Source organism: Zootoca vivipara, chromosome 16 (assembly GCF_963506605.1).
Source record: "Zootoca vivipara chromosome 16, rZooViv1.1, whole genome shotgun sequence".
NCBI classification, from domain to species: Eukaryota; Metazoa; Chordata; class Lepidosauria; order Squamata; family Lacertidae; genus Zootoca; species Zootoca vivipara.
This window is the reverse complement of record NC_083291.1, coordinates 2,253,775-2,268,848: the sequence shown is the minus strand read 5'-3', so window position 1 is coordinate 2,268,848 and position 15,074 is coordinate 2,253,775. Positions and strand designations below refer to the sequence as shown.

Genomic DNA, 15,074 nt, shown 5'->3' with positions numbered 1-15,074 from the left:
TGAGGGGCAGAAGAATTGCAATCCTTTGGATCCCAAACCCTGTAGATCCCCCAAAGGGTTTGATCCTTCTGCCCCCTCAGCCTGGAGTTGGTGAAGCAAAAAAGGAAGGACCCCTGTCCCATTTTTCTGCCCTTATCCCTGGCTAAGATGAATGTCCTTCAGATGTGGGACAATCATAGAATTGTGGAGTTGGACAATGAGGCTCATCTGTTCCAACCCCTGCAATACAGGAATCTTTTGCCCAGCATGAGGCTCGAACACATGGCCTTGGCCATTTAACATTGCTCTATACGTATATTCTGTTATCTCCATGCAGAGCAAGATAATGTGAAACATGCTTTTTGTATCTCATTGTTTTCCCTTTGGAAAGGCTTGATATTCAGATACCCCGAAGATGACTATGAGTCATTCCCCTTATCAGAATCTGTACCTCTCTTCTGTCTTCCAATGGGGGCCACCATTGAATGCTGGGACCCTCAAACCAAATACCCGCTGCCTGTATTCTCAACATTTGTTCTGACTGCCTCGAGTGCAGAAAAGGTATGTTTTGAGAACCATAGCCTTCTGTTTTCATATGTCACAGTTAGAATCTTCTGTTTTCCTTTTATTATTTGCGTATCGAAGCCAAACCTGCATAGTTCCTTGACCTGTGAAATTGTCGTATTGCATCCCGCTTTAATATACAAGGTAGATAATATTTTTCTGGGAAGCTTCAAACAAATTAAAAGCATTAAGCACAGTAAACCATCAAACTTCAAAAAACTTCCTTAAACAGGGCTGCCTTCAGATGTCTTCTAAAAGTCAGATAGTTGTTTATTTCCTTGACACCTGAAGGTAGGGCGTTCCACAGGGCGGGTGCCACTACTGAGAAGGCCCTCTGCCTGGTTCCCTGTAATTTCACTTCTCACAATGTTAATGGGCCCAAGCTACTGATTTCACTTTGGGGTCCTGTAGCACTGTTGTATTACACTTTGTGCTTTACCTAAATTGTGTATTCTAGCAATCTTGGGAGTGGGCAAATAGAAGAATATCTCTTTCCTTCCATGTTTAGAGAATCAAGATAACTCCCTTCTCTTCCAGTTGCTGGAGGCAATTATTTACGAGGCTCTTTCTCCCTTCCTATAGGTGTACGGTGCTGCTATCCAGTTTTACGAGCCTTATTCGCGAGAGCTGCTGTCGGAAAAGCAGCATGTGCAGCTGGGCCTCCTGACAGCTGTCGAGAGAAAAGTGGTTACCTCAAAATCCATAAATTCCAACAAGTGCATCTGCCTTCTGTCACACTGGCCTTTCTTTGAAGCCTTCCGAAAATTCCTCATGTTCATCTATAAGCTTTCCGTGTCTGGGCCTCATCCTCTTCCCATTGAAAAGTAAGTAGGACGTCTTCCAAGTCTGCTCCTTGTTTTCACGGCTTTTGCAAAAATGAGGGAGGGTTACGCCAAGGTGCTCATTCTGGTATTCTTATTGCTAAGCTGTGGCGCATGCTGTGAGTTACTGCTGTGGTTTTCCACTGCCAAGCCATTGCACACTGAAAAAGCATCTGGGTTTTATTTTGTCTCTTGTACTGCATATGAGTAGAAGTCCCTGTAGGGCAGGGGTGTCAAACTCAAATTCATCGGGGGCCGCATCAGCAGTTTGGTCACCCTCAAAGGGCCAGTTGTATCTGTAGGACTATGTGTCCACTCTTTATTATCATAAATTATTGTCACTGCATTCAATTATTACTGTTTTTTGTAATAATGTAAGCAATAACTAACATAGTCAGAATAATGGCAAGTAGATATTCAAATGTACAATTATTGTACAATTTATTGAAAAATGATTTTTGGTAACTGCACTGGGTGGTGGAGGCTCGCTAGGGTTTCATGCAGGAGCTTTGCAGAGCTACTGGTACCTGGAGATGCTGGGGTCCTTCTGCATGCAGGACAGATGTTCTGCCAGTGAGCCACCACCCTTCACCAAAGGGACTGGCTGAGGTTGACTCACTGGAGCTGTTCTCCTGGTTCCAGGGTTTAAGGGCCAGAAGTATAAAGCAGCATCCTATGTTTCTGAGGAGAGGGAGAGGGAGGGGAGGGGAGGGGAGGAAGGCACTGCTGGGTGCTTTGTCTGTGCTTCAGCAGCAGCAGCAGCCATTTCCAGGCGCCGAGCCGTGGCAGGAGGAGGAGGATTCAAAGTGCTACAGAGCACTGCTGCGTCGCAGAAGCTCAGGACTCTCCGTGTGGCGCTGCTGGGCGCTGACCCGGCAAGCTGCCTCCTCCTTCTCCTGCTGTGGCTCGGGGTGCTCCATGCAGCGCTTCTTCGGCCGCCTTTCTACCCCTCCCCCCAGGCCCCAGCTGTTTGTTGGCGCTTTGTCGGCGCGGCGCTTCAGCAGCAAGATCCCGCTGCTGGGTCCCGCTGGCTGGGGCGCTTGGCGGGCCACATGACGAGGTCTGGCGGGCCGGATTTGGCCCCCGGGCCTTGTGTTTGACACCCATGCTGTAGGGTGTGGGATGGCACAAAATAGGAGCCGGTTGTAGGTCTTCGGGCAACCCTGCTTGTGATGTTAATTGCTTACAATGATCTTTCAAATATTGTATAAATTTACTCCAGTCCTTTTGGAATACTTGATCAAGCTGGTTTCGGATTTTTCCTGTCAGCTTTGCCAGTTCTGCAAAGTCCATCATCTTCATCTGCCATGCTCCTTTCGTCGGTACTTCTTGCTGTTTCCATTTTGGGGCTAAATGGAACTACGTATGCAGTTGTTGCATACGTAAAGAGTCTTTTATCTTCCCTTGGTATCTCTCCACCCACTATACCCAATTAGAAGGCTTCTGGTTTGGAAAGGTGAATTTACCTTTAGTGGTTTGAAAGAAGTGCTCCTCTCTGTATCATTTAAAAACAGTGTGACATTTCAGTTGTGCTACGAATGTGGCTACTAAATTCATTTGGCATGTTTACATTCGATTTTTTAAAATAAATTTTAAAAATCCCTTTTAAAATAGTGAGTGTGCTTTAAATTCAGACTTGATGGTTTTGAGATGACAAATATCTCTAATTGTCTTTACAGGCACATATCCCACTTTATGCACAACATACCTTTCCCTTCTCCCCAAAGACCAAGAATTCTTGTGCAGGTGAGTAAGTTAAATACTTTGTGCGCCCTAGGAAGGCTGCTTATTATTGCAGAGCTCGCGGGACTTCCGTGTTCAATTGCTTTGTGTTACGTAGAATCATAGAGTTGGAAGGGACTGTCACGTATGGGGATTGAACCAAGACCAGATTTAGGTTGGATGAGGCCCTCAGCTCCTGAAGGTAATGGGGCCCTTCATATGTCCAGCTGTCCTTTGTCAACACCAAATTGTTGCTGTTTTTTGTGTTGAATTTATGCTAGATGGTAATTTACGAACCTCATAGGTATCTCAAGCCATTTGCACATTACAAAATATGTATTCTATCAAAGTAATTGTTGAACTGAAATAAAATTAAGAAGAAGTATATTAATAGTGGGGACGCAGGTGGCGCTGTGGTCTAAACCACTGAGCCTCTTGGGCTTGCCGATCGGAAGGTCGGCAGTTCGAATCCCCGCGACGGGGTGAGCTCCCGTTGTTTGGTCCCAGCTCCTGCCCACCTAGCAGTTTGAAAGCACATCAAGTGCAAGTAGATAAATAGGGTATCGCTCCGGCGGGAAGGTAAACGGTGTTTCCGTGCGCTGCTCTGGTTCGCCAGAAGCAGCTTAGTCATGCTGGCCACATGACCTGGAAGCTGTACGCCGGCTCCCTTGGCCAATAATGCGAGATGAGCGCCACAACCCCAGAGTTGTCTGCGACTGGACCTAACGGTCAGGGCTACCTTTACCTTTACATACTGTATATTAATAGTGAAATAATTATTAAGCTCTAACTGTATGTAGGTTTTATTTTATTTCCTTTTTATCTTATATTTTGGAAATGTACATCCAGGTGTTTTTCCTTTAATTTTTTTGGGGGCCCCCAAGAGAGTGGGGCCCTAAGCTATAGCTTGTTTAGCTTATACATAAATCCGGCACTGGATCAAACATATGACCTTGGCACTATCAGCCCCTCGCTCTAACCAGCTGAGCTACCTACGAAAGTGAATCTCAATAAGCAGCCTGAGGTGCAAATGATATAGCAAACAGGGGACAGTATATAATAGACGTAATCCGTTAGCGCAAGGCTTTTCCATTTGTACAACATAACTTTCCCATTTCCTTCTCGCCATACTTGCTCTGCACCCTCCCCAAGCTGCTCTGGAGGGTTGGGGGAACCCCAAAAACGATTTAAAGGGCACAGAGAGGGAGGAAAGGAGCAGAATTTATGTTCCGCAATCAAAGGCCCTCCTTCTGCTGCCACAGCAAGTGTGTTGGACACCTCCCTGGGTGTTCCCGATCCTACAATACCGTGTGACACTCATGCTTCACACATGGTTGATTAGAACGCTTGCGTGAGTTTTCTGTCAGCTCACTAATATTTGTGCCATTTGTCATTTTGCAGCTCTCTGCGCATGATACGTTAATACTTTCGCAACCGGTTGCTACGCCCTTGCCACTCAGGTAACGATAGTTGATAACTCTGAAAAGCGAACAAAAGTTTGAAGATACTTTTTGTCTCTCTCTCTCTGTGTATTTATTTATCTGTTTATTAACTTTCTATATGTGTATCATATAGAAGGGACTGCGAGGCTCATCTAGTCCAACCTCCTGCAATGCAGGAATCTTTTGCCCAACATGGGGCTCGAACCCGTGATCCCGAGATTAAGAGTCTCATGCTCTGCCAGCTGAGCAAACAAAGAGTATAGGTATGCACATGCACACACTAGGGGCTGGTGCCTCTGCCCGTGTGGCTAACCAAGCTTCTTCCCTTTACACCTCATTCATCCCCTCGCAGCTTCTCGCACAGAAGCAGTGGTGGACCTTGGGTCTCAAATTCCAGAGGCCACCTGTGCAACACCAAAGTATGCCCCCCCCCTCTGTTTCTCACGCACCGTTGTGAATTCATAGTTGTGGCATCCCTGGCGGTGCCCCCGAGGCTCTGTGCCCAGGGCAACCAAACAGTTGGCACCCCCGTAAATCCACCTCTTGACAGTAGCAGCAGATGAAGCACTGTGGTTGGGGTTGTGTTGCCCTCTCAGTTTCTTGGATCACTGCTGCTCCTGAAAAGAGGAAGGAGCAGAAAGTGCAGGACATGGGGGCAAGGTCTGTCTCTTGCTTCTGCCACCATTCACTGCCTCAGTCTCCCTGTGCTTCGCTCCTGCTTCCCTCACAGTAAACAGCAGTGGCCCACGCTACAGTGGTATCTCGGTTTTTGAAAGTCTCCGTTGACGAACATTTCGTTTTTCGGATGCCGTAAACACAGAAGTAAATGCTTCGGTTTTCGAACACCCATGGGAAGTCGAACATTAGCACGCGGCTTCTGCTGAGTGCAAGATCCTGAGGTCTAGCTGTCGGCTGTTGAGTTTTCTGTTTTCCAACGTTTCAGAACTCAAACGGTCTTCCGGAACGAATTGTGTTCGAAAACCGAGGTACCACTGTACTGGGAAATTATTTTCACCCTTTACCAGTGGACAGCCTCTACTAGGGTTGGGCGATGTATTGGTGGTACATTGCCCCAAACCAGTTTGAAGTCCATATCGTGATAGCAGTTTCATAATTTTTTACCTGGCAATACAGTGGTGCCTCGCTTAACGAATGCCCTGCTTAACGAAATTTCCGCTTAACGAAAGGATTTTTCGAGCGGAACTTGCCTCGCTAGACGAATGCGTTTTACGAAAAATTCGTCTAGGGAATTACGGTTTCCCATAGGAATGCATTGAAATTCAATTAATGCGTTCCTATGAGCAAAAAAAAGTCGAAAAAAATCAGTGCATTCCTATGGGATTCGCTAGACGAATTTTTCGCTAGAAGAAAAAACCCGTGGAACGAATTAATTTCGTCTAGCGAGGCACCACTGTATATTGCAAATTGTGATGGATGTGTATGTTTGTGTGTTATGCAAAAATCACAATGTGGGAAAACCCATGAAACCAGCCTATGCTTCTACATAGCTCCATCCTTATTTCATACCACGATATATCAGTGTACCACAATGTTTAGCAGGCAATATGTCACAATGTTGAAAACCAGATATTGCCTGGCCCTAGCCTCCACTATAAAACGAAAACTTCCACTGCGCGGTATAGCAGGGTGATTTGGAGTGAGGATGGGCAAAATTGGTCTAGATGTCAGTACATCCTTGCCTCGCATAGGGTATAACTTGAGCCGCCACAGCGCAACCAGAGACGTGCCCTGGGAAAGGACAGAACTGACTTGTGTCGCTGTCTGGCATGTTGCATTTTATTGGTAGCTGTTGTAATGACGAATAACGAACGTTGCGCTTCTGAATCTTCTGATCGCATTCTAGTGGAGCAAACTTCAGCACTCTGCTAATGAATCTTGGACCAGAAAACTGTGCCACTTTACTCCTCTTTGTGCTACTGGAGGGCAAGATCCTGCTGCACTCCCTTCGACCAGCTGTGCTGACTGGAGTAGCGGAAGCAGTGGCAGCTGTAAGTATGCCGTGTTCTCTTTTAAAGCTGAAACAATGGTATTTCTGCAGACTTTGGAGCAGCCCTTTAATTTCACTAGGCAGCCTAGTCTATTGCAGGCCTCACATTTTCATGTTTCATTTTGCCAACTCGTATAAGGTTTTAAAAGTTAGACAGCTTTGTGAATTAATCTCCCTCTCTCCCTCTGTTCTTTCCCCCTTCATTCTACTGTTTTCAGAACTAATGTAGCACTGGCCGTCTAATACAGGGGTCAGCAAACTTTTCCAGCAGAGGGCCGGACTATATTTTTTTGGGGGGGGGGGAATGAACAAATTCCTATGCCCCACAAATAACCCAGAGATGCATTTTAAATAAAAGGACACATTCTACTCATGTAAAAACACGCTGGTTCCCGGACCGTCCACAGGGCGGATTTAAAAGGCGATTGGGCTGGATCCGGCCCCCGGGCCTTAGTTTGCCTACCCATGACAGTTGAAGAGATCAACCTACTTCCGGAGAAAATATGCAAAGTCCTAGACAGTAGTAATTTTTACTACTTGTATGGGGACAGGTCAGGCACAGTTGGAGAAGTAGATTGTTCAACTTCAATTACCTAGAGGGGAAGAATTTTATACTAGAGCAGTATAAGTGATTTTACAGCTTTTTGCTGTTAAGGAATGTTTAAGCATCAGAACAATTGCAGATTGTGCTTTTTTTAATATTTGAAAAATTGCAAAATTGGGAGAGCTCAGGTAGTCCTGAATCCCGAACCTTGCAAGCTGTTCATTCATTTTTTTAAAATGTTGGTGGGAAGTGTTTTGAAACAAGTCTTTAGGCTGTTAGAATACCACAGATGTATCTAACTGGTCCCTGTCCATGAGCACAACAGCTTTTGATTAAATGGAGCTGTCTGGTGACAGAAGGGAGGCAGTTTTTGCCTATCCCCCACAACTGGTCTGGAGGGTCTGTGGGAGATGGGAAAGAAACTTACCTTCCAAGTCCCGGACTGCAGAATCCGGGACCGGCAGCCGTGTGTCACCGGAAGTTGCGTTGACGGAAGTTGCGGTGTCGCTTTGCCCTTCTATGGGCACCAAAAATGGCCGCCGCCGGCTTCGAAAGTTGCTTGTACGCATGTCAGGAAGTGCATCGACGCAACTTCCGGTGTCGCTCCGCCCATCTATGGGCACCAAAAATGGCCGCCACCGACACCGGAAGTTGCGTCTATGCACTTCCGGACATGCGTAGATGCGACTTTTGAAGCTGGCGGCGGCCATTTTTGGTGCCCATAGAAGGGCAAATCGGAAAGAAAACAAATGGCCGCCGGCAGGAGAAAATAACGGAGAAAAACGGGAGACGAAGTGATACGGGGGACCACTGGGAAAAGGTACGGTAAGTAAAAACGGGGGTTTCCTGGGGAAAACGGGGTACCTGGCAGCTATGGAAAGGAATGGGCAAAAATTGCCCCCCTTCCTCTTCTGTTGGTGTGTGCCTCAACTGAAATAACAGCAGAAGGAACACCAGTTGGAAAACAGCCTTGGAAATGTTGTTTTCAAGAGCAATTAAAAATAAATTAAATGAAACATGACCTATTTTTTAACATGCAAGGTGTCTAGTGATCTTGAAGGATAAAACCTATCATTTTTTCGGTTCTGGGTTGTTAGTTTCACCGACGTAGGTGAGAGAAACGAAGAATGCAATTGACATCTTAGGGCTCCAAATTCTTCTTTATCCCAGTGTGCCTTTGAAAGGGAAAAATATAACTTCCTCTTTCAAGGCATATGATAGTCACTGTTTAAAAACAATTTTTTCAAAGGCAGTTTTCATAGTAACTCTCCACTTATAGTCTAAGCAAAGTTAATGACACATGGCCTCTTATCTTTAACAGCTTAAAAAGTGCATTCTCTACTTTTAAGAAACTGTGTGTCGCAAAAAAACCCCAAGAGATAGCCATTTTGGGTTTTCTCTTTATTTCCCCACCCTCTACTTTTGCTGAAGCTCTAATATTTCTTTTATTCGTTCTGTGAATTGTGCATCTTGGCCAAATCATCTTATTTTTACTTTCTTCAGCTCAAAGCGAATGGTGAATTACTTCTAAAATGCTATTCCTATCCATGAAGAAATCACAGGATTTTGAAAGGGGGAAATGCTTCTGTTATTTGAGCGATATGATTGTGTCATTTGAGCTATATCATCATCATCATCACCACCACCACCACCATCATTACAATTATTCTGCCACATACATGCCAAAATGGCTTCTTGACTGTTTTTGTGCATTTGTTGATACTTGATGTTTGTTAACTGTTTTGTCTACACACCCAAACCTGCATTGAAGCTAAATTTTCTGTTTATTGGACTTGCAGGAGCTCTGGCAATCATGAAAACAACGAATTTGGATCTCTTATATACAGTTTTGAGTTTGCTATCATATTATGTTGTTGCTGCTGCTGCCGTTCTTGCTGTGATGGTCCGTGCTACGAGAATGACTTGATGTTGCATCACTTTTTATTTATTGTTTAACGCGTGGGTTTCGTTTTCGTTTTTCCTTCAGATGATTTTCCCATTTCAGTGGCAGTGTCCCTACATCCCCCTCTGTCCTTTGTCTCTGGCAGCGGTGCTCAGTGCTCCTGTCCCGTTTATAGTTGGAGTTGACTCCCGGTACTTTGATCTTTATGACCCTCCACAGGATGTGGTTTGCATTGACTTAGATACAAACATGGTGTACATGTAAGTGGTTGGCTTTTTTTCCAGTTTTTGTTTATATCCTCTGTCTTTTGTGTATGTGTGTCTCTCTGTGTTTTAAGGCAGCGTTTCTCAACCGCTGTTCCGCGGCACACTAGTGTTCAAAACGTGTTCAAAACGATGAAGCCACATTACGGTTACTGCTACTTTTAGTACAAAACAATGGGCTGCTTTAGATCTGACACCGAACCATGGCTTGACATGATGAGAATGATCTAGAGCAGTCTTGCCCTTGCATGGGCACCGGGGGGGGGCGTGCTCCTGCGCGCGGGCGATCTGGCCCGCTGGCGGAAAAGTTTGCCGATCCCTGTACTAAAATAAAGTGCAGAAGCAGAAATGGCCACTGGGGTCAGTTATTGTTGGGTTTGAGACTGGAAAATAAAACGAATCGTAGCCAATTGATGCAATATTATATTCATTAGTATGAAATCCTCTTTTTAAAAAGGGGAACTTCCTATGACAGTTGTCTTCCCTGCAATGAAAGATATTATGGTGTTGGTGTTCGTGTTGACCTTTAAAGCCCTAAACGGCCTCGGTCCGGTATACCTGAAGGAGCGTCTCCACCCCCATCGTTCTGCCCGGACACTGAGGTTCAGCTCCGAGGGCCTTCTGGCGGTTCCCTCACTACGAGAAGCCAAGTTACAGGGAACCAGGCAGAGGGCCTTTTCGGTAGTGGCTCCCACCCTGTGAAATGCCCTCCCACTAGAGGTCAAAGAGAACAACAATTACCAGACCTTTAGAAGGCATCTCAAGGCAGCCCTGTTTAGAGAAGCTTTTAATGTTTGATGGATCTCTGTATTTTAATGTTTGATGGATTTCTGTATTTTAGAATTTCTGTTTTGTTGGAAGCCGCCCAGAGTGGCTGGGGGAACCCGGCCAGATGGGCGGGGTATAAATAATAAATTATTATTATTATTATTATGGGTTAGAAAGAAACAAATCATTAGCCAGGTTGCCATAGCCAGGTGTAAATTCTTGTGAGCATCACAACTTCCCACGTGGACTAGGGTCTTGCTTTGGAGACTTATATTTGGGTGTCTATCAATGAATTTTCACATGCTATGGTTTTTTAAAAATAATAATAATAATAATAATTCTTATTGGTTTTACAAAATAAATCACACAATTAACCTTTTTTGGGGGGAATATTAAAGATAAAACAATATTCTTCCGAATCTTAGGACCTCCCTCCTCCCCTCTGTGGGTCCTTTAAATATCTTAATAAACTGCATATTATTATAGTTCATCTGAATTACAGTCCTCCAAAATATCCAAAGTCTTTGTAACATTTCAAGGGTTATTCAAAACCTGCCAAAGAGCTCAAGTGTTTACAGTGTTCTTTTAAATACAATCTATATTTGTCCCATTCTCTATTGAAGTTTTGATCCTCCTGATTCCTTATTTTTCCAGTCAATCTAGCCATCTCTTTGTGTCACATGTTATGTTGGCCACAGGTCATTTGCTAGAAAACCTTTTCCCCCACAGTTTGCAATAAATGTTACGGTAAGTTTGACACTTTCCCGTGAAACATTAGCTCTTTATAGAAGAAAAAATTCCATGCCTTTAGAGAAAACACTTATCCAAATTACAGATAAATTGTCGAGATTCCAAACTGTTACTTGAACCTTTTAAAACACAGTTAAAATAAAGCGTTTAAACTTCCTGTGGCGCACTTCTTGATCATTTTTGCAGCGAGGATCAAGTCGGTCGACAAACGAATAGCTGAATGTTAATTGGAGCTAGATGACATTAAGTAAAACACAAAGTATTATGTAAAGAAGCATACGAATCTTACATTGGTCACCGCAAAATTACCCAGGAACAGTTGCCAAGATGACCTGGCATTGAGGAAGAGGAAGAATAGCACTTCTCAGAAAAGCAGAGCGCTGTCACAGATAAGACACTTGTCATAGATAAGCAGGTCCTGTGTGTCTCTCTGGTGCTACCAATACCATAGAGATGGAGGCATCACTAAGTGCCAGAGAAATGTTGAATAGCTTTCATTCATCAGACGGTTCTCTTCATTGTCTGACTTCAGTTGCTTTCAGAGTCTATTAACAGAAGTGACAAGGAGAAGCTGTTTGTGTGCAGATATTGGGCGGGTCGATAGGTCATTTCCCCCCCTCATATTAGTTTTTGTTGTTGCTGTTAGTGGGAGGAAGACTCCCTCCCTGCTTGTTAATTGCAGGGTTTCCCTAAATGCATATCTGTGTCAGGGAAAAGCAAGTCTTCTTCTAACAGGTCTGATATCATTCTTGCCGTGCCTTCTCTCCATCTCACCCATTTTAAGAAATGAATGCAGCTGTGAATAATGCAGCCTCTAAATCTGAATAAAAAAGGTAAAGGGACCCCTGACCATTAGGTCCAGTCGTGACCGACTCTGGGGTTGCGCGCTCATCTCGCATTATTGGCCGAGGGAGCCGGCGTATAGCTTCCAGGTCATGTGGCCAGCATGACAAAGCCGCTTCTGGGGAACCAGAGCAGCACATGGAAACGCCGTTTACCTTCCCGCTGTAGCGGTTCCTATTTATCTACTTGCACTTTGACGTGCTTTCGAACTGCTAGATTTTACTGTTGGCCTTAGCAGTGGTAACACATGACATTAAGTACAGTATTAATCCACAAATCCCATATCCTGGTATTCTTTTTTTAAAATGTCATACACTGTGGTTTTATTTTTTGTTTTCTAAGGTGCAGTTTTATTTCTCCTAAATGTTGCAAAACTTCCTCTCAGGCACCAGGAGGAATATAAAAAGCTGAGTTTATTTTTGCCAATCAGGTACTCGCTGATGCCCAGTCCCAGTCTTGGTCACGATCCAATGTGCATATGTTAATGAACTGCACACAGCCAGAATGATATTTCTGCGTTTTTGATGTGGCTTCCCTTGCAGAAGACACAGGCCTCCTTTTAAGCAGCAGAGAAACTGGGAAGCTGTGTGCTGCAGCTGTGCATGTTTCACAAACACTAATTATTTAGATCCTGACCTTGATCTTGCATATGAAGGAGCGTCTCCCACATTTGCATGCATAGCATAGGGTTTTGTGTGAAATGATGGCATGCTAATGGACACAACAGATTCCAGCAATTATCCCCCCCCCCTCCAGATACAAAAGACTCCAACTCCTATCAGTCCTACCAGAATGGCCAGTGGTATGGGATGTTGGGAGCTGTGGTCCAGCGAAAGTTCTCCACTTCTGGATCAAATTATTTATTTTTGATTGACAGTCTGTTCCAAGAGTCTCCAAGCCCAGGAGGGGAGAAAACCATGCTTGCCTCTTTTTGACACCGGCCTTAATCTCAGAGAAATAACAACATAGAGATTCATCATGGTTCTGAATATTTTCAGTTCTTGCAGTTATAATATCGTTTAAAGGCATGTCTGAAAAATGAAAACACTTGAATCTGTTGCCGTACATGAAAACGCTGTTACGTTCAAGACTCATTAAAAATCCAATGAAGGTACAAAATTGCATGCCTGCCAAATTTAATTGTACCCGAGTGATTCCCACCTTCCCCGACTGGAGGGGGGAAATCAGTTTAAATGTGGGAAGCCATTTTTTAAAATTCAGATGCTGAAATAGGATAGGGAACTCCGTGTTGGAAGACTGCCTAAATCAAACTTTTTTTAAAAAAAATTAGTCCATTCTGGGGTTAGACCCAAATTCAGTTGAGAGAGCACTATCGCTTTTTCACGAAACCCAATAGCTGCTACCAGATGTTTCACTTCAAAAAACAAAAGGTGCTTTGGAGTGTGGGAGCGTTATAATTTACTTTCTTCTTGGGCCTTAAGAAATGCTAGAATAAAGCAATACAGTTTCTTATCTATCTATCTATCTATCTATCTATCATCTATCTATCTATCTATATCCATTTTGATGTGTGTGTGTTTTCTCAATCATGTAGATCAGATGATAAGAAGAGCATGAACTGGAAGCAGCTTCCTAAGAAGCCATGCAAAAGCCTTCTCAGCACCTTAAAGAAATTGCACCCACAACTGGCATTAGGTAAGCCATGGCGTAGAAGGAGAATAAAGTGGATTTAAGCAAAAGAAGATAATTATAATGGTGGTCTTACAAGAAGAAAACTGCTTCTTTTCCTTTATGGGGTACCCAAGAGCCTGTATAGAGTCCTTATGTAGGTTCCCTACCGGTAGGAGAAAATAACAGAGGCCACAACAGCAGGAACAATAGTGTTTCAATAAACAGCAGGAACAAAGCAGGGCGATTTGAGTAGCATGCAAAAACATGCTGGTAATGGTATTATTTTTAAAAACTATGCTTTGGTGTGAAGTGTGAACTTGGCTGGTGCTATAGGAGGGGTTAAATTACTACTGCTTTTGTCTTATCTTCCTCTTTGGGTCCTTTTCTCTTGCTTCTTATCAAGAGCTCTTGTTTCTGTCTGCAGTAAAACTGCTTGCTTCCACACACATGGAAAAAGGCCATGGTGCGTTTCAGCTAAAACTCTTCTTTGCACAGATCACATTTTCCCTGTGACGGGTAGAAAGTGCCAGGTGATTGCAAAGGAGATTTCCTTTGCTGTGTGCTTAGGAAAGACAAACACATTTTGCTGTTTACAGAAGGCAATATTTTTTCATGCATAATGCCAAGCATAATGCTAGTTTCAGTAACCTCACTGACTTAGCATACACTTTTAGTTCAGCTTTCATAGATCTGCTGATAAAAGGGTATGACATAAAAGCTAAGGTGTTATGGCTAAAGGTAAAGTTGAAATTCAAAGCCCATGGAGGTTTTAGGTTCCAAACGCTGTAAATTGCACTCACTCTTAATTCGCCTTTGTCTAAGCATTCCTTAATGGGTTAGCCTTTTTAATCTTTAAATAAACCACACCTGTGGAACTGGGGGGGAAACCCTTTAATTCAGCTTGCCTCCTTCCAACCTCTACCACAGTTCACAGAAAGACCCAAGAAGGCTCTGCGGTGGAGATGACACCTATAGAGGCGGACTTCTCGTGGCACAAAAAGAACACGCAATTCGAAACGGAGATTCAGGAAGCCTTTCTACGTTTCATGGCATCTATTTTAAAAGGGTACAGAACGTTTCTTAAACCGATCACCCAGGCACCTTCAAATAAAGCTACCGCCACAGATTCCTTGTTTGACAATCAAGGTGAGTTTTGAGAAGAACATGGGCACTGGTTCAGGGGCGTACCCAGGATCAAAATTAGGGGGGGGGCGGGAGGGGAGGGGCCACACTGGGAATGTGGGCGGGGCTATGTTGCCTGCGCTGCCCAGCTCTTCCGAGGAGGCGGCCCCAGGCTCCCGCTCCCAGCGCAAAGCTCCAGAGGCGTGCGGGGAATGCGAGCCTGTGGCTGCCTCCTCCGCTTACGGTCCCCGTGCGCCTCTGGAGCTTCGCGCCGGGAGTGGGAGCCTGGGGCTGCCACGCCTGCGCCCCTCAGCCTTTTGCTTCTGGGGGGGGCAATTGTCCCCTCCTGCCCCCTGCCTACGCCCATGCACTGGTTGAAATGAAATGCTCGCAGCAGTAACAGGGCCATTCTCAGCTTGTGTCTCGCAGACGTCCCCTGTATATCCACAGGGCTGCACGTTGCATCTTATTGGACTTCAGAGTTGGAGAGCAGTAGAGTTTAAAGTCTTCACAGCACCAGAGTGTGCTGGAAGCTTCTTGCACAGGCCCTATTGAAATTAATGGGAAAACCTGTTTATTTTTGTTGGTTTCTCAAATGCACCAAGCCTAGAATATATAAATATCACCAGTTAAGGTTACATGGTTTGAATTTTAAGGGTTCCCACCCTGCCCCACCCACTTTCCAGAGCTTATTGTCCTCAGTTTATTTTGTC

The 15,074-nt window shown here is 44.5% G+C and overlaps 1 protein-coding gene across 2 annotated transcripts in view; it reads left to right on the top strand.

The window, feature by feature from the left end:
- DENND4C (DENN domain containing 4C) overlaps window positions 1-15,074 on the top strand; it is an 84,891-nt gene that overhangs the window by 26,887 nt on the left and 42,930 nt on the right. For both annotated transcript variants that reach the window (XM_035097102.2, XM_035097103.2), the window contains 8 exons: window positions 371-540; window positions 1,126-1,367; window positions 3,044-3,110; window positions 4,488-4,546; window positions 6,393-6,537; window positions 9,068-9,243; window positions 13,163-13,263; window positions 14,167-14,385. In XM_035097102.2, the coding sequence (XP_034952993.2) occupies window positions 371-540; window positions 1,126-1,367; window positions 3,044-3,110; window positions 4,488-4,546; window positions 6,393-6,537; window positions 9,068-9,243; window positions 13,163-13,263; window positions 14,167-14,385 (1,179 nt within the window). The remainder of the gene's footprint in view (window positions 1-370; window positions 541-1,125; window positions 1,368-3,043; window positions 3,111-4,487; window positions 4,547-6,392; window positions 6,538-9,067; window positions 9,244-13,162; window positions 13,264-14,166; window positions 14,386-15,074) is intronic.